Below are 25663 nucleotides of genomic sequence, written 5' to 3' on the forward strand. Positions count from 1 at the left end.
GTTCAATCAGATTGGGTATTATTTTCAGTGTTGTGACATTTAGTTGTGGCAAAAGTGACAAACTCTATTTGTACCACTTGTTTTTATTAAACAACATGGAAATGCCTTTAAGGGCAGACATCTCTCTTCTTTGGCTTGTCACTGAAAACTTGGGATGTTCTCCAACACAGGACCACATTATGCTTGGGCTTTGGGGTTTGTATGTATCATTTTGTGTTTAACTGGCAATTACACAATGCAGGTGTTGTTGACAAAAAATAACCTTAATTCTGTTGTCAGAGGACTGCGCTATTATTAGGCTATTGATTTGATTTAGTCAGATATTCGACCTTTCAGAAAGAAAGATGAGTATGGTTGTCAGATCACCCTAAGACTTACAGTGGATTTTAAATTTTTGTCTTGAGGTGTTTTGCTGTGCAATTTCTGCAAATTAGTTTAGTGCTAGGCATACATTACTTCTTTTTTTAGCAGATTAAAAAGCTAAATGGCCACGAATTGTATGGGTGTAGCGTCTCCAGGCGTAAAGTTCATTGGTACAAACTAAATACATTTAAGTGGGGGTATAGCCTATAAATTGCGCAAATTACTAAAATTGACTGGCAACTGTGTGCAATAACACATAGTACAATTGCATGTTGTTGTTTTTAAAATTCAGAATACAATTTACAAATTTTTTGTTAACACAATTCGTAATCAAATAAGAAAGTAGTAATTTAAACAGAAAGAGTCTTAAGAGACTCAAAATACATATCAAAGTAACCTGAATTAATCTAAAACATGGCTGATCTGGAAACTGTTGCCTATTGTGGACAGGGAACTTACCTAATAAAATAAAGATATTTAAAATGTTACATACATTTCTATCTTTACATTCATAATAGGTAATAATAAGTTTCTCTTCAAGTATAATTATATGTTTTGTTTTATCATGTCAAATTTTCAAAGCTTTTCCAGAATGCACTACGGTTGTGCGTAGGCCATAGCTCGGCCCTGGGTGATACATCATTTCCTGCATAACGAGCAGTAGCGGTGCGGCTTGTACGAATGTTTTAGTGTGTTGAAAAAAACGCTTTCACTTTCACTTCGAGGCTCCATTGATTCGGCGAAGACGCTGTATTCAGAATAATTAAACAAATTTGGAAAAAAAAACAAGCAGTTAGCAACAGGAAGGTGACCCAGTAAATAGAAGAACACTTTAGGAAACCACGCAATGACGTTTAAGTACCCGACTGCGCGAAGAGTTGACAGTAAGGTTAGTGTCAAAGTCCTGCTTTCTCTTTCCGTCTGTTTGTCATTTGCTGATAATATGTGGTGCAAACTTACAGGCAGTGATAGCGAGACCAGGAAGAGAAGTCGTATGGGTGGAGGGTTAGAAAGGCAAAACGCGACTGACTGAAGAAACAAAAACAAAACTTTGATACCCCCTCAAAAAGTCATTCAAGGGGAATTCTTGCTTTATTAACCACGTGAAGAAGTATCGTTAGCTCTTTCAAAATGTGTTGCACTTCGACGCATTTGTCATGCAGTTCAGGTGAAGCAGCTCGGTTTTAGACTAGAGGATATTTGGATAAAGTGACATCCCATGAGACATGTCCCAGTAGAACACTATGTTTATGTTCATGAGACTGCAGTTTTGTTGGTTCAGCTTCATGATTCAGGATGGAAGCTTTAGTTTCGGTTTCCTTATGGCCACTGTACCTCTGCAGTGTGTGTGCAGGGCTGCAGCCAGGACTTTACTGAGTCACTACTTTCTCACTAATTTCCTAACTTTACCCCAGCCCTCTAAAATAGAACATTTATTTATTGATTTAACTGATATGTTTCCAGTAAGATTGTTATCTGCCAACATGATGGTTTAAAGGATGTTTCAAAGGCTCCACCACACTGACTTACCAGCCTAAATCTGTTTAGTGGGGCTGCAACTAACAATGACATATTTATCTTACGATTAGTTTGTTGATTGATTTATTAATGTATACTCTATAGTTAATTGAAAATGTCGGAGAATAGCTGACTTATTTAAATGACTTGTTTGTCTGATCAACAGTCCTAAATGCAAAAATATTCAATTTACTGTCAAAGAAATCTAAGAAAACCAGAGAGAAACCTTGGACAAAGAAGCACTAATTAAATATTCTCCTCAGAATAAGTCTTCAAAACCGACCATATGTCACTTCTGTGTAACTGTAAAATGTAAACTCCTCTTTAAGGTGATTATAACCAGTAAATCAGGACATTACCTCAGTGCCCTCAATGGTAACTACTGCCCTGGCTGTATGTTTTTATTGTGTCTTAAACTTTGCCCCTTTGCCACAGTACACATTTCTGCAGTGTGTGGTTGACACATTGTACTACATTGTATTGTAGTCACTATTGTACACTCCGTAAACCATTTTACTACTTCAGAGAAAATGAAATGTTAGGATTTTTCTTTCTTTTTTTGTAAAGACAAAAAATTCTAGTCCAATCATTAATTCATAAAATATTATAAATTAAAATACAAATACAGTCAGGGTCGTTTTAAAAATTATATATCTTAGACTGAGGTACATACTCCTTCCCTTATAAAATACACGAGCACTACATTGCCATATTACTAAATGTAAAAGGATGCCTTTTGACAATTTTTCCAAACTTATTATTAACCAAAACTATGGCTGGGATTTGTGCCCTGAGCCTTAGACACAGTTTGCTATACCAATTGTCAACATCTGAACGTAAACAATTAACAGTGTACTCTGGTTGCTTGCTAATAATGTATGTACTTGCAGGTAGTATTGTAGGTTCTAATTTCCCACTATTTGTGCTGCATAGTTTGTGTTTTTCCATTTAAGGCAAATATAGAAAAGAGTTTGAAAAAATGCAACATCTATTACTTCAAAAATATTTTATAAAAAATGTGAGAATTTGACCACCACCGTGGGCTCAAAATGAAGGAAAACTTGGTTTGGGAATTCATGCTGCTGTCAGACTGAAAAGCCTTTTGATACATTGTACATGATACCAGATAATACAAAGTTGATTTGACTCCCCAAAAGTAATGCACAGATGCGTGTATTTCCTACGAAAAGATAGGTTGTTGTTCTTTTTCAATATGACATCGCTGTGTTCCCTTGGAAGGAATCAATGCACATGGGTAGGTTCTTGCAACAACATGTTGAACATGTTTAGAGGCTAAACACATGTTTAAATCTTGCCCTGTTTAAGCTTGTTGGGTGCTAACTCTAGCAGGAGGATAACACGGTGTAACACAGATTGTTTTTCATTTTTCTTGCTACTGACAGCACTCCAAATTTACAAACAACAGAGATACGGCTCTTTAACAGGCAAGAAGGCACAATTCTCAGGAATAATAATGCAATGAGTCTCAGGAACCAGCACGCATGCTCTTCAGTTCCACAGAAAATTGGTTTGCAATGTTATTGCAAAAATCAAATCAAAACAAACTTTAAGAAATTTATCTTTTAGGTGGATGACTACCATGGAACTCAGGTCAGCGATCCCTACATATGGCTTGAAGACGCTGACAGTGCAGAAACAATGGTATGTATTGATCTCTTCCAGACAGGTGTATCTGTGTCTTTATCAAAAACTCTGTATGTACTTTAATCTTGAAAACCACTTGAAAATATATGCTTTTCTCGCCTAAATTTTTACCCCCCAAAAAGTGATGCAGTTTCCACATACTTTGGCCCTCTGGGATGACCCTGAGGTCATTGGAAAGTTAACACTCTCAACTTGTTGTTTCTAGTGGCTGTGTGACACTAGGCCTTACTGACAGAGCTACAGAGGTTGAAACAGAGAATTTCTATTTCCGTCCAAGTAAATCATCTGAAAAATAAATAAAAAACATTACTGTAAGCATATAAAATGGGCTATATACTAAAATAGTACCCTAGCCACATGTCTCAACTTTGAACAGAAAAAATCCAGAAAAAAATGACTAATAAAATGGATTTTATATGAACTTATTTCTACAGATAGGTCTGTGCGTTTTTCTTATTTCTTATTTCTAAAAAAGCCAAAAAAGTGCTAAATATAAAACTTTTCAATACAAAAACACATCCACATCACTCACACATATACCTGAAAGAACTGCATGCATAAATTTGTAGGAACAAGTAATCATAATTTGATGAAATGGTGAAATGCCATGAGAAGGCAATATCTTTGCTTTGACACAGCCTGAGCCATCATAGGGTTAATATTTTCTGGCCTTATTTGGTATCAATCAACTCGTCTTCTTATTGGCTACACAGGGATGCCAGTTTTATGACCTCTTTTTCTAACTGGTGGGACAAACTTTCAATCATTCCCACGTGGGCCCAATGGGGACTGTGGGATTTGATTGGCTTGGCTCAGGGATATCTCAAGATACACTGATGCTATTGGCTGGGAACAGATATCAGTGGAATCTGCAGACGCCAGAGAGTCTAATGGTGTGTGGAACGAGTTTGTAGCGTGCACACGGAAAAAGATACACGCGATCAAAACCAAGAAATGATGCACTATCTAGATTTCTCTACGTCGAAACTTGGCGAGAAACTACAAGATTGTGACGGGACCAGATAATTATGGATTACAAGGCTTAGATATTCTAATACGTTGGAGTGTTGACAATGTAGGAAAACAAGGTTTTGGCGATCTTTCACCGCTGTGATTAAAGACACGGGGAGACAGGTAGGAAAACACACTCGATTAGACTCGAATCTTTCTGTCTTTCTTTACTTCAGAACGTGATCATAACCGCTGTAAGTCACCTTATTGCTTTGTGTGTGGGCTCTATGGAATCATGAGACTTTAAGCTTTCAAATGATGTATGGCATGAGCGGGTTGTGACGGTTTAATGCTTGCAATTTATGAGGGAAGTCACCACTTCCTCAAACGGTCCCGGGACCGGGACCGTTGCTCATATCACGTTAAAACGATACATAGCTGCATGACATAACAGTAATACACAAAAGAAACAGTAAATAAGTTACATATGACAAGGATATGTAAGATATTGCACGTGATATGAAAGAGTATTGCAGTTGTGAAGGGGTATAGAGCACATGTAAAATATTGTACATGTCTCTGGTGAACAATTGCATCTCTCCTTATGTATCTCAGGTTTATGTTGAAAAGCAGAACAACCTGACCATGCCGTACCTGGAGCAGTGTGCTGTCCGCGAACAGTTCCACCAGCGTCTCACTGAGCTCTATGACTACCCCAAATACAGCTGCCCTTACAAAAGAGGGAAGAGGTACTAGTTGAAATTGACCAACTGAAAAAAAAAAACTAATGAGAGGGACTAACTTTAACTACTGGTCTGACGGTATTTCCTGTTTTCATTTCCAGGTATTTCTACTTTCACAACAAAGGTCTCCAGAATCAGGATGTGCTGTATGTGCAGGACTCTCTGGATGGAGATGCAACTGTATTCTTTGACCCGAATAAACTTTCTGATGATGGCACTGTGGCACTGAAGAGTGAGCCACACTGCAAAGCCCATAATACTGCACACTGTTGTGCACAACAGGGTTTCCGCGGGGTCTTTTATAAGTCTTAAACAATCTAAAATTTCAAAATTTGTAGGCCTAAAATGTCTTCAATTAGCCAGAGTATTGTGTTCTAGGTCTTAAATAATTTTAAACAGGTCTTAATTTTCCAACATCCATGTAACTCTACCTCAAATGTTTACTCTTTATTATTCCATAATGTTGTAGTTTCTTTTGCTAGTCCATATAGAATGTTGCTGTATTAGAACTAAGAATGAGAACTAATGGCACCTAATATTGCAGCCAGTCAGCTTTCTTTTATAATATATATATATAATTTAGGGCCTAATTGATGTCGCGAAAACGGTCTTGAATTTAATTCTAAAAAGGTTTTTATGAGTCTTAAATTTGTCTTGGTGAAACCTACATAAACACACATTACTCAGACAAGTAGAGACATAAAGAAAATGATTGCTGAATTCCTCCTTCTTTCCTTTGTCCTTCTCTCCATCCAGTGGGCCGTTTGTCAGAAGAGTGTGAATATTTTGCCTATGGTTTAAGCACCAGTGGCTCAGACTGGGTAACAGTGAGTTTTATGAAGGCTGATGACCTCACCCAACTGCCTGATGTTCTGGAGAGGGTTAAATTCAGCTGCCTGGCCTGGACTCACGATGCCAAGGGCATCTTTTACAATTGCTACCCACCCCAGGAAGGCAAAACTGACGGTAAGGATGAGTCAACATACACACAAATGCATGCTCCATCCAAAAACCAACACGTTTACAACAGGACTTTTACTTTACAAATGTATTCAACTTAATCCCTTGGTTTGCCTTTTCACTAAAGGCACAGAGACCACCTGCAACATCAATCAGAAGCTCTACTACCACGCCATCGGCAGCAAACAGTCGGACGACATTTTGGTTGCGGAGTTTCCCGAACATCCTAAGTGGCACAGTTCAGTAACCGTGAGTCCATAGTGATCTTGAATCATTTACGTGAATTCAAAAACAGAACACCTGTGTGGCTGTTATAGGCATTAAATCTAATATAAGGAATCATATTTTATTAGTTGATTTTGTATGTAAAATGAAAGTAACTACCGGTAGTTACTATACTGATCAAAAAATAAAGTGGAGTAAAAATGACTATTCTTGCCTTGGAAATGTAGTGAAGTTGAAGTAGAAATTAGCCTGAATGGGAAATGATACAAATACCTCAAGACTTTATAGTATTTGAGTAAAAATTTAACTCAAGGTAAATAAAGCTTTTTGTGAGCTTAAAGTTCTATTACAAAATTGTGTATCAACAAAAACTTCTCTTATAGAAATCCTGGTATCACTTGTGTACACTTTTGCATCATTTGCAATAAATCTCATTCTGATGCTGAGGAGTTCACAACGTCCATCAGGAACTGTGAGCAAGTTAAAACTTCCTTCCTGTCTTCATTTCTTCATCTTTCTAGATATCAGATGATGGCAGATATGCTGTTTTGTCCATCACTGAAGGCTGTGAACCTGTCAACCAGCTGTGGTACTGTGACCTCCAGCAGCTCCCCGATGGCATCACAGGTCTGTATCCTTGTTACAAAATCCCAATAGAACAATTAAAAATGTTCTTGAGAAGTAGGATCACAGGCACAGAATAAATCCTAAGGTTTGCTTTTGTGTTTGCTTTGGTGATTGACAACATCTATGGATGTGTGTGCAAATAAAATAAAATATATCTTTGTAGAATAAGGAATTTCATGAGAAGTAAATGTTTCCTCTGGAAAAATTCATAATTGATAGAAGCAGCTTGTTTTGTTAGAAGGTAATTTTTGCTGCACCAAAAGTCCAAAACCAAAAGATATTCACTCATGGTTTTTCCTGGTTTTTTAGAGTGCTTGCGTGCAAATAACGTCATACGTTTATTTGCCTCTTGGTGACGTCAATGCATGATTATTTAAATAAAACTCAGGGAGGGATCACTAAAGCAAAACTTGGAGGAGCAACTTGAATGAATTTAAATGAGAATAGCTTAAGTGTCAGCCCGCCTTAAGTTGTTGAGCCTGTGCTGAAGTTGTTGCTAGCTCTGTGGGTAACCCCCTTTCTTTAACCAGCGGGTGGCAAGCACAACACAGGAACTTGGCCTGAGTCTGGAGGAGTTGTAGTATTTAATTACCGTCAGATAAACTGTACAAAGATTGCACTGCCATGTTCACTACTATGGTGCTACTGCTAACTTCATACTCAATGAGCAATACACCCTCTCTCCACGACACACTTGTAAGGTGTCGTCTGCTGCTCCCACTGTGCTCAACATGCATGGTGTGTGGCTGTGACACTGTTTGTCCCACTGTTTATGCGAACCATTGTGCGGCACATGTGTCCAGAAGAAGGAGTGGGCACCTGTCTTGTGTGCCTTTCCAGATGCTCTCCATATTGTCTTTACGGCTTATTCAGTGCACAAAACAGCTTGGGCACTAATTCCATGCTGTCTAATGGCAGTGAAAACCCTGTCACTTAACAATGATATATTACAAAATATTACAGCAAATCCACTTATGTGCAAAGCTTGAACCAAGCTTTTGTTGATTGCAACTCCCAATGGTCAATGATAGAGTTTTTTTCTTCCATCTTCTCCTCCAGGTCTGCTGCCATGGGTCAAACTTGTGGACAACTTTGACGCCCAGTACTCATATGTCACCAATGAGGGAACTGTATTCACGTTCCGCTCCAACTTGGATGCTCCTCGATACTGTCTTATCAACATAGACATCCAGAAACCAGACAGGCAGTACTGGACCACCCTTATTCCACAGCATGACAAGGATGTCCTAGGTGAGACTGAGTGGAATTTTCAATAGGATTTACAGTAGGAGACCATGTTAGCTATGAGATCCATCTATATAGTATCAGTTCTGTACAGAAGAAGTGTTTTATGTCTAAAAAAAGATAAGACAGCTGTTTGGCTGTTCATTTGTTAAACAGACCTTTTGTTGGCATGACATTTGTGGGCTTGGGTTTGAAAAACTCCACCAAGCTTTAGAAATGCGTAAAAGGCTTATGTGTGAAGTAGTTGTTCCACAATTCAGATAAAATCTTGCAAAATACTTTTCACAGAATTATCTGTCCTAATGTTTCGAAGCCCAACCACAACAACTGGGAAGTTCTCTGTCTGTGGTTGAAGACCTTTGTCAGAGGGAATTCTGTTTAAAAAGTGAAACTTGGCCCATAAGCACTTTTGTCATTTGAATGATAGTGACTTTACCCGGGGGCGTCGGATTTAGGGTTGGGTACCTTTCGCATCTGAACATATATCTGTACCAATACCGGAACCTGAAATTTTGTTCCCGGTACCCAATGGTCTTTTTTTCGTTACTTTTTCCCTCTGTTATTACAAAAAAAATATTTCAGTCATAAAAAATAATTCCAAACCTATTCATCCTATTTACTTAGAACACAGTTATTTATTAAATATATTTTAAACTGACAGAAATTAAACAAAAATGAAATCCCTCCCTTCCCAAATACGTTCCTACAAATAGAATATTAAATAGAATAATTATATTATATATATATTATTATTATAATTATACTTTATAAAGAAATAGTTGCCTTGTCTTACAACCTCGGCCTGTCAGTCAGTCACCAGGGCATAGATACCACTGTTGTGCTTGCTTGTCTCACAGGAAGTATGAAGTCAACATAACAGTGATTGATTTTGGCTCGACATTAATATCATCACAGTGAATGGTGTTTGCGTGAAGTTTTGAAAAACTACAACCACACTTGAAACCACTTTATCAACTTCAACTAAACTTCAGAGCCGGCGTAGTTTGCTCGGTCCGGACCTCTGCACGTGTGTGTGCATATGTGTGGTAGAAGGACAGATAAGCTTGTGCATACGTGGTCTCAGGTACAGAAATTTGTCAACGTTTGAGTTATGTGATTTGGTCGGTACCAGTAAAAGTACAGGGTTTGGTATCCAATCACAGTCGGACTAGCCGGAAAAAGGGGACTGAGTACCCAGGACCCTCATGTGAGAAGGGCCCAAAAAGATGCTAGACTGAAAATTGGGGATGCAGGGAGGGGCCCAAAGAAAATGCCTTTCTAGAGGACACAGAATGTTGTGCTATACCCCTGACTGTACCTTGACATCACTGAAACACCAAGCAGTGCATGTCTATGTATCTGAGATACTTGCAAAACTCATGCATACACCAGTAGATATTTTTGAATGAAATAGAAAAAAAATGCATGTCAATTTTACTAAAGAAAATAATTTCAATTTATTTTAGGTCCTCCTATTTAACATTTATAAGTGGTATATAAACATTCAACACATGTTTTCTAGCACCTATAGTTGCGAGCAGAAGGGTGTTTGCAACTATAACTCCTGTGGGCACCCAAAGGTGTTGGATGCTGTATAAACTGATGAAGAAAAGCATTTATTGAATGCAATGTTTGTACACGTGTGTGTAGTGATTATAAATGCTTAATGCTAAATTGTGGGACTTACTGGATGATTGGGATTTCAATGATACTGCTTTATTGGTGCAAGTTAATGGTCTTTTAATGTGTGTAATGAGCAGTATATCCTGCTTTTACAGGTATTGTACTTATAGTATATTAGGCTGTCCGCTTCTGGTTGTTGATGAGATTTCAGAATGTTATAGCGAATAGATCCGGAGTTCCTGAATACTCTCTGCTCTGCCTTTGCAGTAATATCTCAATTAACTGACCTATTCAATGAGGTCAAGTTTAAGCTATAGTCATTATACTTGGCTTCCACCCAGGATCATGAGATGACTCCTTATTACCAAGAAAAATTAAAAGAGAGTAAGTTGACATTGATAGCATAGAAAGCAACACAGACAACAAGGACACTGTTTCCCTTGGATACAGTGTTTTCAAAAATGTACCATGGCTACATCTTAGTTCTCTTAAATTGGATCCCCGGCTACTACACTTGCTTCCCTTCTTTTGTCCAACCCACCAAGGAAGCAGGGGAGAGACGCAAGGAAATTATTGGTGGAGAGAAGTAACAAGCAAATGTGCTTTAGAGAAATGAGATGTCCTTTCCTTTGAAACGTTACATTCATTTTTCAGTTGTATGGGCGGAGTTAGCAACCCTTTCAGCTGCACGGTTTCTGGGAAGGCTGCTCTTGTGTATTCTTGCTTATAGCTCCTTGGTGATCCCTCCTCCATTCTCACTTCTCAGAGCAGAAATAAGAGCTGTAAGACAGCCCTCGTGGAAGAGGGATAGAACAACTTCCGGTTCAGGACAGAGGAGCTATTAAATAAGCGACATGACATGCTGTCCATCACTTCCTTTTTATATCCTTCTGCAGGCTCTGTCTTCTGTGTGAACCAGCACCACCTGCTGGTCAACTACGTTCATGATGTGAAAGACATCCTGCAGGTTTATGAGCTGTCCTCTGGCCGGCTGGTCAGGGACTTGCCCCTCAATGTTGGCACTGTGGCCGGAGTGAGCTGCAAGAAGAAACACTCTGACTTCTTCTACAAGTTCACCTCCTTCACTACACCCGGTAATTCTGTCATTTCATAAATTATGTTTTAATTGTCCCATATTAGGAAAATTAGTGGTGTAAAATTTATAGATAAAATATTGTTAAAATGACCATGAAAAACTGAGAAAAAAACCAATTACCATCAATGCCTACAAAATTCTATAATGTGCATTAGTAGGGTTACAAATAACGATTGTTATTATCGATTAATAGGCAGATTATTGTTTTCATTTGTTTTTTTATATTGCGGTCTTCAAATCTATGGTTTTGTCCATTTAACAGAAGAAATCCTAAACTATATTCAGTTTACTAACACATAAGATAAACAATCCCCACATTATAGAAGCTGGACAAATACAAAATGGTAAATCTTTTGTTCATTGACTAATTGTTTCGGCCCTAAAACTAATACATCTTAAATAGTAAGTATTTTGTTGCAACTGCTGTATTGCTACTGTTAGTAACTTCTACTAGTTCTAATATGCTAGAAGAAAATAATTAAAATGTTATTTAAAAAACCAAACTCAAATACTGCCCAAAATAGCATATATTACTGTAACTACAAGTTATCCACTGTACCAATCAATAGTTTTAACACACTTCCTCATTCATTTGAATGGAAAAGTGTGTCCAACCTTTTGACTAGTACTGTAATTTGAAATGTAATTAGGAATGTAATTAGTGTCATGGTTTTGTCAATATTCTGTTGTAGTGTGTTTCATGTTTTCTGTTTGTTTATCTACTTCCTGTTTTGTTTTGAAATGCACTGTTTGGTTACATCCTTGGTCACTTGTTTTCCTGTCTTTGTCTGTTTTCCCGCACATTTGGTTATCATCTCTGCCCCTAATTTGATTCACCTGTTCATTTTCAGCTTTCCCTCATCCCATCACTTAAACACTCACCATTCCCACTTCCCCTCTGCCAGATTGTAGTTGTTCCTATGTCACTCTTTCCAACCTTTTCTTTTAAGTTTGCTTCTCTGGTGTTTTTGGACTTAAGCCTGTTTCCTGTTTCTTGCCTGCTCCTTTTGTACTTTTGCCTATCTGAGTGTTACTGGACTTCTGCCTGCTTTTTGACAACAGTTACTGCCTGCTCCTGCTGTACTGTTGCCTGCATTGTTCCTAGGACAATAAAAGTGTTTACCTTTTATTACCTGTCTGAGTCGTGCATTTGGGTCTGCCACTGTACCGTGATATAGAGTACGTTGTCATCAAATTTCAAAGGCACTTTAAATATGAAAAATCAGTTATCAAAATATCCCCATGCAATTAGTTAAACACAGAGTAATCTCAAACCTGTGTATTTGTTGGTGCCCAGGTATCATTTATTACTGTGATTTGAGCGAGTCGAGCCCAGAGCCCAGAGTCTTCAGGGAGGTGGAGGTAAAAGGCATCAAGCAAGAGGACTATGAGACCAGCCAGGTAAAGTCCTCCAGGTTTTTCTTCTTTACTTATGTCCTTGATTTGTGTAGACCGCATGTGTTTAACTTCTCCATTACCCTTTTTATAGTACTGTTATTTTTTTCCCCGTCATCTTACAGTTTACTGTTGTTCCTTTTATCATCATATCTACTGATTGCATATTCATATCGTGATGCAGATCTCCCAGAATTGTATTCACTATGGTTGAGGAAGTGGTGAATGGGGTGAATGTTTTTGCACAGCTCATCTTAGATGCATCAAAAACAAAAGCATTCACGTGATAGAGATGTTTTGTAAAACAGAGATGTATTAAAAGACTGATTGATCTTATTTAAATTCCCCCTGTTTCACTCACAGGTGTTTTATCCTAGTAAAGATGGAACCAAGATCCCCATGTTCTTAGTTCACGCCAAGGACCTAAAGAAGGATGGGACCAATCCTGTCTTCCTTTATGGCTATGGAGGCTTTGAGGCTTCCATACAACCGCACTACAAGTACGTAGAACTGCTTTGCTCGAAATCTCCTAAACCAATGTGATCAGATTGTTGTTCTGTTATTCACTGACATCGATAATCCCTAATCGGTTACAAAAATGCCAAAATATGTGGTGGGTAACAAAGTAAAAAAAATATATACAGACTTTCTAACAGAGCTGCCATGTTTGTTGTTAAAACTATCTCCTGCTCTTAAACTGATCACCTTTGCTGGCTTGTATTATTATTATGTTTGGTGTTTGATTCAAGCATCAAACTTAGATGTTTTAGAAAAATACACAAACATTATGACATAACATTTACCAGTGAGTTTATATAAGAATGGGAAGGACATTTCTGATTGGATAGCACATGATTACAGTTTTTTTCCACAGCACACAGCAAACCTACCAGCCATTTCTACATACTTCAAAACAGGGATAAAATACAAGGTTCTACTCCATGCCTGATTTCTCTGTAAATGACAGGGTGTTGGTGAAAAATATATGTAACTATCATATATATCTATGATAAGAGGTGCTTAAGAAAATCTGTATGTGTACTCAATTCCCAAAAATGGGGTTGCTAATATTATACTTTTACTTTCAAAACCTGCCTAACTGTGCCAGTGCTAACTGTGGTTTAAATGCCTTCATAAAGTAGATCATAGTGTTAATTTTGTCAGAAAAGATGAGACTTAATGTGTTCGTCAACAACCTTTTTTTCCATGACTAAGATGAGAAGATGACGAGACTGCACCAATGTCCAAAAATGCTGACTAAGACTAAATTAACATGTATTATTGTTAACGAAAAAAGAGGAGACTAAAATGTTTTGCATAAAATAAAAACAAAAAAAATAAAAGATGACAATCGTCTACTATTTCATTATGAGATAGACGTAGTGCAGTGCCCGTTTGGAGCATCGCAGTTCAGTCAGGCGCGGCTCATCTAGAGGTTTGGCGTGTCCCCTTTTTTTCATCTAGTCGTCACACATCCAGGTAGCAATGTGGCCTGGGGCGGGGGGGGAGGAAGCCCGGTTCAGCTTGCTGGAGAAGTCACTACAGCGCGTAGCCCCGAGCAAGTGAAGGTGACAGGCTTTCAGCCTTCTGGCAAAGCCGCTCAACACCTTTTGATAAAGGCCGGAGAAATGTAGGTTATGCAACTGCCGGCAACAAAACAACGTGCTGTAGAGCGGTGACGCGTATCTAACGTGTCTGTGTACGATTGTATTTGCATGAATACAGAGGCTCAACATAAAAACATGTTTAACAAAGTTGCATTCAACAAAAATCATTCAACAAGTGCACAGTATATTGTCAGGTGATTGTGACTTTTAACCATTATTTGACATGTGTGAAACACTATTTGACTGAAATAGTTCTCAGAAAAATAATTATTTTAAAAAAGACTAACATTTTTTGACTAAAACTTGACTAAAATACCTGAGTTTTCTTTTGACTAAATCTAGACTAAAATGATGAAACTACTAATAATAAAAATAAGTGAGAATATTAAGTGGGAAGTCATTTTAACTTACTAGTAGAAAGTGTTGGATTTGGCTGGATCCTACGTAAGAAACATCCAGTCATGTTCAGATTTTGGATCATTTTATGCAACATTGTTTGTATGTAAATGGATTTATTTGTCTTGTCTTGGTGTCAGTGTTGCTTACCTGCTATATGTGAGACACCTGGGAGGGATCCTGGCAGTGGCCAACATCAGAGGGGGTGGAGAGTACGGCCTCACCTGGCACAAAGGTACAAACATCCACGGAATGACCCCCGAACATTACGGCCCCACACATTAGTGTGTCAGAAAGAGACAGACTTAATGTGTTAATTAAAAAACATTATACAGAAGTTTACTAAAGTTTCATTCTGTATTTCCCCAACTTCTGCTGTGTCATTTTGTGTTTGCAGCTGGCACACTAGGGAACAAGCAGAACTGCTTTGATGACTTCCAGTGCGCAGCAGAGTTTCTGGTCCGGGAGAAGTACACCACAGCCTGCCGCATCGCTATCAACGGAGCCTCTAATGGAGGGCTGCTAGTGGGTGAGTACAGGATCAACTGTGTGTGTTATGTGTTTATGTATATAGTGTGAAAGCCAGAGGTGGAGAACAAGAAAACGTGAAAGGGTTTTGAAGGTATACCCTGGAGACCATTATGCAACTGTACATTACGTGTTAAATTAAGGATTCAAGATTGTGAAGGTGGGGAAATCCTGCTCTTTATTTTGAGCTGAAATCTGTTAATAGAACTTTATCTCTAACTCCTCCCCATAACAGCTTAGCTCCAACTTGCTGTGCCATTTATCCCTTAAGGTTACTAACAATACAGTTACTGTACATCTTCATGTTTTTATATATTTTCAAAGCCAAGCTAAGATCACTGGTCCATTGCTAGTCTTAACTGCAGTGATCATAATGCATTGTATTCTTTACATGGTAATGTCAAAATCATCTAACAGTAGTTAGCGGATTAGCTTCAGTTAATTTAGCTATTAAACATCACATTAAACAGTGCTTAGTAGGCACATCACTTACCAAATGCTGCCATCTGGCATTGCACAAAGCCAACTAATTCCTTCTTCCCTAGTGTGAAAGTGGCAATTTAGTAGTCATTGTGTCCTACAGTGTGAAGTAAAGGGGGTTTATTGGTGTATGCGTCTGTCTATTTGAAAGAAATTTGAATATGTAACACAAATTGTGGATGCACACACAGCTGCATGCGTGAACCAGCGTCCAGACCTGTTTGGCTGTGCTGTGGGAGAGGTGGGGGTGATGGATATGCTGAAGTTTCACAAATTCACCATCGGCCACGCCTGGACCACCGACTACGGCTGTTCGGATGACCCAGAGCAGTTCAAGTGGCTCATCAAGTACGACAAACACAGACACAACAAATCACTAAAAAATAGCTGCACTTGGAAACACATTATAGTTAGTGTATGCTCCCGTCCTCATGTCTCACTTGCGTCATGACTGATCATACCAAGTTGGACCCAGTCTGGGTGCCCGGTGAAATGTAGTTGTAACCCCCTCCATGCTACACACACAGAAAATGTATAAATAGATTTTATTTAAATATTTAAATTAGAACATGAACACCAACATAGGCAATGAAATAAAACAAATTATATAAACATAAAGGCGGAAATAAAAAGGGAGAACTAAATTATAAAATGAGTGTGTGATGTGATGTATCTGCGGATCAATTCCCTTCCTGTCTTTCATATTAAGATTAGTTTAATAAATTTTACAACTAAAATCAGGACCTTATAGTTAAAAAATGAACTTTACAAAAGTGACAAGAATGACAACTTGGTTATAATGCAGTTCATTCAGGTTTCTGTGCAGAGCTACAACTCAGGTGAGCCTTACCTTGGTTACCTTTAGCTCTCTTTGCAAAGTTTACAGTCCTTGTTGCTAGGGCTCAGACATTTATTGTATCACCGCAATACCGGCGGTGATGTGACGCTACGGCAGTGATGGCATCATCACTGCATTTTTAGTTTTTTCTGAATTTAATTTTTTTGCTCGTGAAAGTTACAGGAGTTCATAAATATGTTGTGACATGAAAAATATTGAACACAATAATCATTGTTGTATTATCACGATTGCCTGTTTTCTTTCCAATATTAAGGAGAGTAAAAAAACGTAGGTTGCTCGTCACTTAAGATTTGCACACGCTTTGACAGTCTACGAAATGTATGGGGGATTTTTTTGTGTGTCCTATTATCATACAGTTTTTCTAGCCCTGAGTACTTGTGATATCCACAATGTTCAATAGAGTACACAGTAGGGAGGAAAGGACATTTCTTTGTTCTCGGCTGAGGACACATTGGTGCTGCACGGTAGACCGTTACACTTTACACTGCAAACAATTATTTAGCAGCTAGCAGAGTTTCCTTCTGCTTGTAGCTTAATCTCGACAAAACAACACGGTCAAATTTTAGCCTGCATGAATGTTTTTGTAGCCTAAACATCAGCTTATATTGGTAGAGAGTGCAACCAGTTAGTGGACTGCCAACTCACCCTCTCTGCTCTGTCTGCTCAGCTGCCAGAACGCTGTGCTGCTAGACCGTACCGCTGTGCTTAATCACATGGACACTAGCTTCACTCATTTAAGGCCACCTGCCATTCTTGTTCTAATTTACACTACTCTCGTCAAAGGGGGTTGCGGTTGCCATACCAAGGTGATGCGTTACTTCTTCACTGCGGTGAGAAAAACATCTATACGGCCAGATCCCTACTTGTTGCCCACACCTCTCCACTACCGTCTCACCCAAACATTTGATCTCAGATTGCAGCATAAATTACCAAGGCAAATGATTTGATGATGGAAATCTGTTTCTATTTTGATACTGTTACACATGAGAATTTGTCTTCCTGTTGGATTTTCGAGTATTGTCTAGCAGCACATCTCTAGTCGTCATCTGTTGTGTTTTGTATTTACTCAGTTTTTCAGGGGATTTTTCATTCTGAATCTAAAGACTAAAACAACTGTGCATATTGGTGTAAATAGCGTGTTAGGTGTTTAGACTTAGGGTAGGGTTTCAATAATCTTAAATTTATTCCAAGCTTTACATTCACCCACATACCCAAGAACCAATCTGAATCACCCATTAAAGTTCACAAATGACTCCCATATTCTCTCTTCTCCTTTTCTCCAGGTATTCTCCTCTCCATAATCTGCCTCAGCCACCTTACTCTGGCCCTCCCTACCCTGCCATCCTGCTTCTGACAGCAGATCACGATGATCGTGTGGTGCCTCTCCACACTCTGAAGTACTGTGCTGCCTTGCAGCACGGAGTGGGCAGCAGCCCTGTGCAGCGTCAGCCTCTGATGGTTAGGGTAGACACCCGCAGTGGGCACGGTGCAGGGAAACCCACCGCCAAGGCCATCTTGGAGGACACTCACATCTTTTCCTTCATCGCTGAGACACTTGGGCTTAGCTGGAAGGATTGAGATAATGACAGGGAAGTGGGGAAAATGATATACACAATGAGGGAGGCTTTTTAAGGGATGCATGCTTTTCAATTTTTTGTGATGATTTTACAATTTAGTGAGGTAATAGTACAACTAAAGTGAATTGATAGAGAAAGATGTCAGAAATATAAGAAAAGAATGGATGTTACAGGAAAGGAATAACCAACAACTACAGTGTGATAAACTTAAATACTAACCATAATGCCTCTTTTGAAACAACTCTCGACTGTAGATTAACCAATCAAATGCACAAAAAGATTAATGTTTTGAAGGCATATGTTTAGTATGGAATTGAATTTTAACTTTTAACTAAAGAATTTTTAATTAAAAATAATGGTACTGTGTTGTACTCGTGTCCCAAATCTAAATATTTATATAAATATATTCAAATAGATCTGAGTTGTTCCGCATCATTGGTGAAATAAGTATTCAAAAGTATTTAAGTAAAAGTAGCAATACCTGTCAACATTATCTTTTAAAAATTAAAAGTTTAAATTAAAAGGTTGACCTATGTTAACAGAGAAAAGCTTTCATCAAAATGAACTTTTAAATATCACTAGTGCCCCGGTGATCTTTGGGCTTAGTGTGATGTTTGCAACGTCTCCTGTTTGAATCAGGCTGGGAACTCTAATGTTGATGCATGTTGTTCTCCACATCTTTCTCCCCATTTACTGTCATCTGTCAACTATTACATAAAGGCATAAAATACCAAAGAAAATGGCTAGTAATCATATTACCAAAATGGCCTCTTATAGAGTGTAACATTGTTTTTTATAAAGGCATTGTTATCACTAATGCATTTAACTTGCATCTGGTCAGTGTGGAACACATTTAAACTACTTTCTTAACAGCTAAGTGGTTTAGTAACAAAGCTGTATAGAGTAAGGTCTGCAAATGTTAGATCAAGTTTACATTGATGCTTAAAGGAGTTCGATGAGAGACCATTCATGTCAGTTAGGCAAATGTGGAAAAAAATACCAGCAAGTGATAAGTGTAGCTTAGCATGAAAACTATAAACATAGCGTAATAACCAGACAGGTTTTCTACAAAGGTAACAAAATTTAACTGCCAACACCACCTACACCTCTCACTTTGTATCTTGTTAAAAAGGTGTGATCTGGTCAAACCTTGCACAAAACACCATGTAAAAACAATTTTTTAAAACCGTTTCGTTAATGTTTTGTATAAACAATCTTTATCCGCAAAGTAACTTCACTAAACCTGTAAGATAAATTAAAAGTTGTATGAAGTATAATACTTTCCTCTAAAATGTAATACGTTTAATAATATTGAAAATCTAAAAATAAGATAAGTACCACAATAATGTATTGAGTACATTGCTTGCAAATCTACTTGCTTTCACTACTGTTCAGATCACGTTATTTCTGTAGAGTGCAGTTCTCACATATTCCACCAAGCAGCAGTATGGGACTACAAAATAACCCGCAAGCTCGACACTGTAGTAACATCTCAAGGTCCAAGGTAGAGTGTCAGATTAGTGTCCTGCACTTCTGCTTCATTGAGGGGTAATAAACACAAACGACCGGATTCCCTCTGCTAAATCCCTAATGTTGTCTATCTGTCTGGGAGGGGGGGCAAATTCATATGCAGACAAGGATAAAACGGTAGATATGGAACACAAGAATGAGGGCTTATAAGGGGCGGACTCGTGCAGCTGTGAAGGAAGATGAAATTGAAGGGGCACAGAGGAAGATGTGTGCAGGTCTTTAAGTATGTGCAGAAAAGTCCAAAGATAGAGAGTGGTGATAGACGGCAGATATATGGTGAGACAGCAAGAGGCAACAAGCAGACAAGCGGAGACAGACTGAAAGTGCACTTATGGAGAGTCTCAGGAGGAGCCCAGACAGACGGGTGTTTAAACTGTCAAAAAAAGAAAAAAAAGAGATGGAAACTCTCTGCCAACTAACAGCCAACCACAGAGAGTGAGCAAAGTTGTCCTTTCGGTCACTTAGAGTTTAATCTCGGCTCAGTGGGAAGTTCTGATTTTGTCAGACTGAACCCCGGGCCATATCTAAGTACCCTCTCAGCGCATTGATAGGATGGGAACAGGAGAGAGGAAAGCAGAGAACGCTGGAAGAGGAGGATTTGCAGACAATGACTCTTCGCCACAGGGGCAATGTGGTTGAATGAAGCTGGGAAAGACAAAGCCAGTAATAAGCTGGACATTTGAGAGACACAGAGAGGTTTAAGATCATGCAGCAAAAAGGCTGTGACTCTTATTCCAGGAGTGTCCCAAAGGATTGAGCAGGCTTTTGCTGCTTCGTTTCCTCCCCCCCATCACATCTTCTCACTGTACACACTCACTCACACATGTACAAGCACACACAGCCTTCACAGCTCTTTTTCTCTGGAGAAACAAGCTTTTACCTACAAAAGCCTCTCACACTCGCAGGTCCCCGTCCTGTCCTCCGTTTGTTTACTTTACTCCCTCCATAATGCAGGGATTAATTTCTCAAAGCCGATTTGAGCTGCGGCACGCTTCGGCAAAGAGCGGAGAGCAGAACTTTTGTGCTGGGGGAAGTTTCCCCTTCACACTAGCTTAGAGGTGGACTCTCCTCTTTTATGCCACTTGCTTTAATCTTCACATGAAGCCGAAGGATAGAGGGAGGACAAGAAGGGTAGACGGCTCCGAACACAGCTGGGAATCACTGTCTTTACAGAGGTGTCGTCTGCTTTCCCATGTGCCTCTTAGAATCCTTTTGCTTCATCCTCACTCTCTCTGGCATTTTTTCCTCTTACATTTCTGAACTCTTTCTTTGTTCTTTTCTTTTCCTCCTGCAAAAGTTTATTTTGATTATGAGGCTGCATCTTTTTTATAAGGTTGTATCTTATGGTGATAAATCAAAAATGTGTTATTTTTTAATCCTCTAACAATAATTTAAAATGTTTTATTTCATGGCTAAATAAAATGCAGAAAAGCAGAAAATCTTTACATTTTAGAAGCTGCAGCCTTATTTTTATGATCCTTAAATCTATTAATTTTTCCACTTCAAAGATGAATTTTACTATAAACCCAAATGATAAACGGTAAGAAATAGCCATCAAATAGATGACTCTATCACCATGTTTTGTTTGCCCGACCAACAGTCCAAAATAAAGACATTGAATTCAAAAAGATATTACATCATAACATTTAATCCAAACTCTTTAGAGCCACCATTGACATTATCTGTGTTTCCAGAGGGGAAAAGTAAAAAAATACATTTACCCATGCGCTGTATTGAGTAGTTTTGTTGTGTATTTTTCAAGTAGTTTTTAAATTAGTAATTTAAAATGTAGGCTTCTTAATTACGTTTTGACGAAGTATTGTATTTTGTATTGTATTTACTACAAACATCCGTTACTAAGTAAAGAATTAAAAAAAATGCACCCGGAACCACGACAGTAATGAATTAGCATGTAGGCTGCTACCAGGTGCCGAGTCTTTTGGTAGGAGATTGAGAACAAGATGGAGGATGGAGGTGGATCAGGCAAGCGACAACGGTTCAGACACAGAGTAGGAATGCTAGCTGAAACTAGTCCAAAATGACAAAAATCCTTGTCCACATTTGAAAGACTGTTTTTCATTTAAATTTGAGAGGGCCGATAGTATCATCATGCAACGCCAGATGTGCCATGTTTTGGTAAGTATATGTGCATTCGTACTTCAAAAAGGTTTTTATGACTGATAGCAAATTAGCAATGCCACAAGCATTGCTAATTTTTGTCTATAGCACTAGCAACCCGCAGGACAAAGTATATAGGACACTGGCTACATTTTTTCACATACATCTAATAAGCTTATTACTTATTACCCCTTGTCCTGTTTTCACTACATGGAAAAGATTCCCACTTTACAGTTTTTTTTTATGTAACTATGAGTAACTTTTACTTAAAGTACATTTTAAATGAACTACTTATAATTTTTACTTAAGCAATCCTTCGGATAGGTAATTTCACTTTTACTTGAGAAATATTTCATCAAAGTATTGGTACTTACTTACAGAATCGTAATGGGCCTGAAATGTAAATAGTGTAAATGTAACATGTAATAGGATGAGCTTCCTGGTGCTAAAGTGAAGTGATGTCAAGGCTCAGTACATGTCAATTATTTTTTCTTTTACTAATCTTTCTAATCTTCTGACTAAAATGTTACAAGATTAGTGTAAATGAAAAAAATGCTGTCAATATGCTATCAAATTTAATAAAAAGTCATTGTTATAGTACATCATTAAATGTAATAGACACAGAACCAGCAGACACTCTCCACAGCCCCCTGGCTGGGCAGAGAAGCAGCAGCAGAAGCAGAAGGCTCCTCTCATTGCGCAGCAGAACTGTGCGGTTCAGGAGATCTTTTGTCCCCACTGCTATAATACTCTTCAACACTTCCTGAAGAATTTGCATTACACTATGTTAGTGCTTGGTTTTATTCTGTATTTTACAATTCTTTTAAGGCTATTTATTTATTCATGTGATTTTATTGTGGTTTAAGTGTGGAAATGTGGTTGCATCTTTGAGCTGCTGGACATCTGAATTTTCCTATGGGTATGAATAAAGTGTTCTATCTATCTAATAAAGTCATAGTACAGTATGTGTTGAAATCTAATAAAGTGTCATTGTATAGTACGTAATAAACATGTTATGAAAATGTCCAAAACAAGCCAGTATAGTTATTAAATAGTATGTCATAAAAATATAATTAAGTTATAGTATAGGTAATCCGGTCTCACGCCAGTTTGTGAAAATGTTACGTTATTTAGCTTTATTAATTTGTGTACATGTAACGATTTTCTAGATTATCACGTGTACATGTCACGATTTTCGTGACCATTTCACGAACTTTCATAACACTGGGCTGCTCTGGGGGACGCAACAACGAGGAAATGAAACGCCACATGCAGCGTGAAAACAACTTGGGCTGGGACACGATCTACGATCTCTGTGGCACGCAACAACGAGGTAATGAAATGTAAAACGCCGGCGACAACAACGGGACGGCTGTGGTTAAGAAGAGAATAATGTGGAAAAGATCTGCAACACGCAAAACACGATCCCCGGTCTCCTTAATTGTATAGTAAGTAACAAAAATGTAATAAAAAGTAATTTTATGTCGTAAAAAGACGAAACAAAAGTCATAGTATAGCATGTCAAAGAAAGCCTGGAAGGACATGCAATGTCCACACAAAAAGGATCAGCCTGGACTGGGAATCGGACCAAGGGTCAGAGCCTGCAGTGCTCATATGATGGTGATGGTTGGAGCAGTGCTAACCACTCACCCACCGTGTTACCGAATAAAATATTTTGAAAACAGTCATAGCATAGTATGACGAAAAAGTCATGGGTGCGTGCGCCACATGTACAGAGGCTCCGTCCTTGTCACACCTTTGCTGCATGTCATTTTCCCACTTTCAAGACATAACAAAGTCATGATGTAGTATTACAAAAAAAGTGATAAAGTCATAGTATAGTATATTTTAAAAAGAATCATAGTATATAGTATGTCAAAAAGTGATAAATAAAGTCACAGTGTAGTGTGTCTAAAAATGTGATAAAAGTCATAGTATACTATGTCAAAAAATATTGAGAGTTAAGTACAGTATGTCAAAAAAAGTGATAAGTTATACTATAGCATTTCAAAGGAAAAAATGTCATTATGTCAAAGAACTGAAACCTCAACCTCCAATCTCAGTCATAGTACTCTATGTCACAAAAAGTCATATTATGTCATATAATGTTACAATATAGTATGTCATAATGTGTGTCAAAAAAATCAATTACTCATAGTTTAGTATGTTAAAAAAAGTCATGGTTTGTGAAAGATTTGAACCCTTAGCTTCAAATTTCTATTATACCTTCAGCAACTTATCTCTAGCTATTTGTACACACACAATGGTTCGGAGTTGTATTTATCATTCACATTACTGAAGACGTAAAAAATCACATATTGTGTCACGTTTAGTCATAAAATGTCAAACAGTAGAGTATGTCATAAAAAGTCATGGTATAGCACAGTGTGTTGAAAAAAGCCATAGTATAGTATGTTAAAAAAAAGTGATTAAAATGTAATCATACAGTACATCAAAAAAGTGATACAAAGTCATGGTCAAATTGTTGAAAAAAAAAGCTTAGTATAGCAAGTCAAAAAAGTCATTGTGATGTATGTTGAAAAAAAGTCATTGTGTAGCGTATAGGAAAAAGGCTTAGTTTAGCATATTGGAAAAAAGTCATTAAAAGTAATGTCGGAAAAAGTGATAAAGTTGTAGTATAGCATGTTGGAAAAAAGGCTTAGTATAGCACATCAACAAAAGTCATAGTATAGTATGTTGAAAAAAGGCTTAGTGTAGCATATCAAAAAGGAGTCATAGTATGGTATGCCAACAAATTCATACTATAGTATGTTGAAAAAAGTGATAAAAATGTCATAGTATAGTATGCTGGAAAAAGGCTTAGTACAGCATCCATCCATCCATCTTCATCCGCTTATCCAGTCAGTTAGTACAGCATGTAAAAAAAAAAGTCATTGTATAGTACGTCAAAAAAAAGTAAATGTGTAGTACATAGGAAAAAGGCTCAGTGTAGCATATCGGAAAAAAGTCATAAAAAGAAATATTATGATATGTCAAAAAAAGTGATAAAGTTATAGTGTAGTATGTCGGACAAAAAGGCTTACTATAGCATATAAAAAAAAGTCATAATATAGTATGTTGGGAAAAAGGCTTAGTTTAGCATGTCAAAAAAATCATGGTATAGTATGTCAAAAAAAAGTCATTGTGTAGTATATAGGGAAAAGATTTAGTCTGGCATATCAAAAAAGAGTCATAGTATAGTATGCCAAAAAAATTCATACTATAGTATGTTGAAAAAAGTGATAAAAAAATCGTACTATAGTATGTAAGAAAAAAGGCTGAGTATAGCATATCGAAAAAAGTCATAATAAGGTATGTCGGAAAAAAGGCTTAGTGTAGCATATTGGAAAAAAAGTCATTAAAAGCAATGTTATAACATGTCGAAAAAACTCACAGTATGTTATGTTGAAAAAAGGGATAAAAACATAATGGTGTGTTATGTTAAAAAAAGTCATAGGATAATATGTTGAAAAAAAAGCTTAGTATAGCAGGTCAAAAAAGTCATAGTATAGTATGTCAAAAAACTTTATAGTATGTTATGTATAAAAGTGATAAAAAAGTCTTAGTACAGTTTGTCAAAAAAACTCATAGTGTGTTATGTAAAAAAAGTCATAGGATAGTATGTTGAAAAAAAAGCTTAGTATAGCAAGTCAAAAAAGTCATAGTATATTATGTTGAAAAAAAGTCAGAATGTTGAAAAAAGTGATACAAATGTTATACTATAGTATGCTGAAAAAAGGTTTAGTATAGCATGTCAAAAAAAGTCATGGTATAGTATGTCAAAAAAAAGTCATTGTCTAGTATATAGGGAAAAGATTTAGTGTAGCATATCGGAAAAAAAGTCATCAAAAGTAATCTTATAATATGTCGAAAAAAGTGCTAAAGTTATAGTATAGTGTGTCGGAAAAAGGGTTTAGCATAGCATATCAAAAAAAGTCATAGTATAGTACGTCGGGAAAAAGGCTTAGTTTAGCATGTCGAAAAAAGTCATAGAATAGTATGTTGGAAAAAAGGCTTAGTGTAGCTTATCAAAAAAAGTAATGGTATAGTATGTAAAAAAAAAAGTCATTGTGTAGTATATAGGAAAAAGATTTAGTGTAGCATATCGGAAAAAAGTCATTAAAAGTAATGTTATAATATGTCAAAAAAAGTCGTAG

General features: G+C 37.5%; 1 protein-coding gene across 1 annotated transcript; it reads left to right on the top strand.

Moving 5' to 3' along the window:
* The first annotated feature begins 1001 nt into the window (after positions 1-1001).
* Positions 1002-18182, top strand: LOC117957014 (prolyl endopeptidase-like). Its single transcript, XM_034892526.1, has 15 exons — positions 1002-1252; positions 3469-3543; positions 5113-5246; positions 5342-5472; positions 5997-6206; positions 6328-6449; positions 6947-7052; positions 8112-8303; positions 10817-11014; positions 12314-12417; positions 12775-12911; positions 14555-14649; positions 14812-14943; positions 15614-15770; positions 17565-18182. The coding sequence occupies exons 1-15, from the start codon at positions 1211-1213 to the stop codon at positions 17857-17859; spliced, it is 2130 nt and encodes a 709-aa protein (XP_034748417.1). The 5' UTR covers positions 1002-1210; the 3' UTR covers positions 17860-18182.
* The last annotated feature ends 7481 nt before the right edge of the window (positions 18183-25663 follow it).

The sequence above is a fragment of the Etheostoma cragini genome, chromosome 14 (assembly GCF_013103735.1).
Source record: "Etheostoma cragini isolate CJK2018 chromosome 14, CSU_Ecrag_1.0, whole genome shotgun sequence".
NCBI classification, from domain to species: Eukaryota; Metazoa; Chordata; class Actinopteri; order Perciformes; family Percidae; genus Etheostoma; species Etheostoma cragini.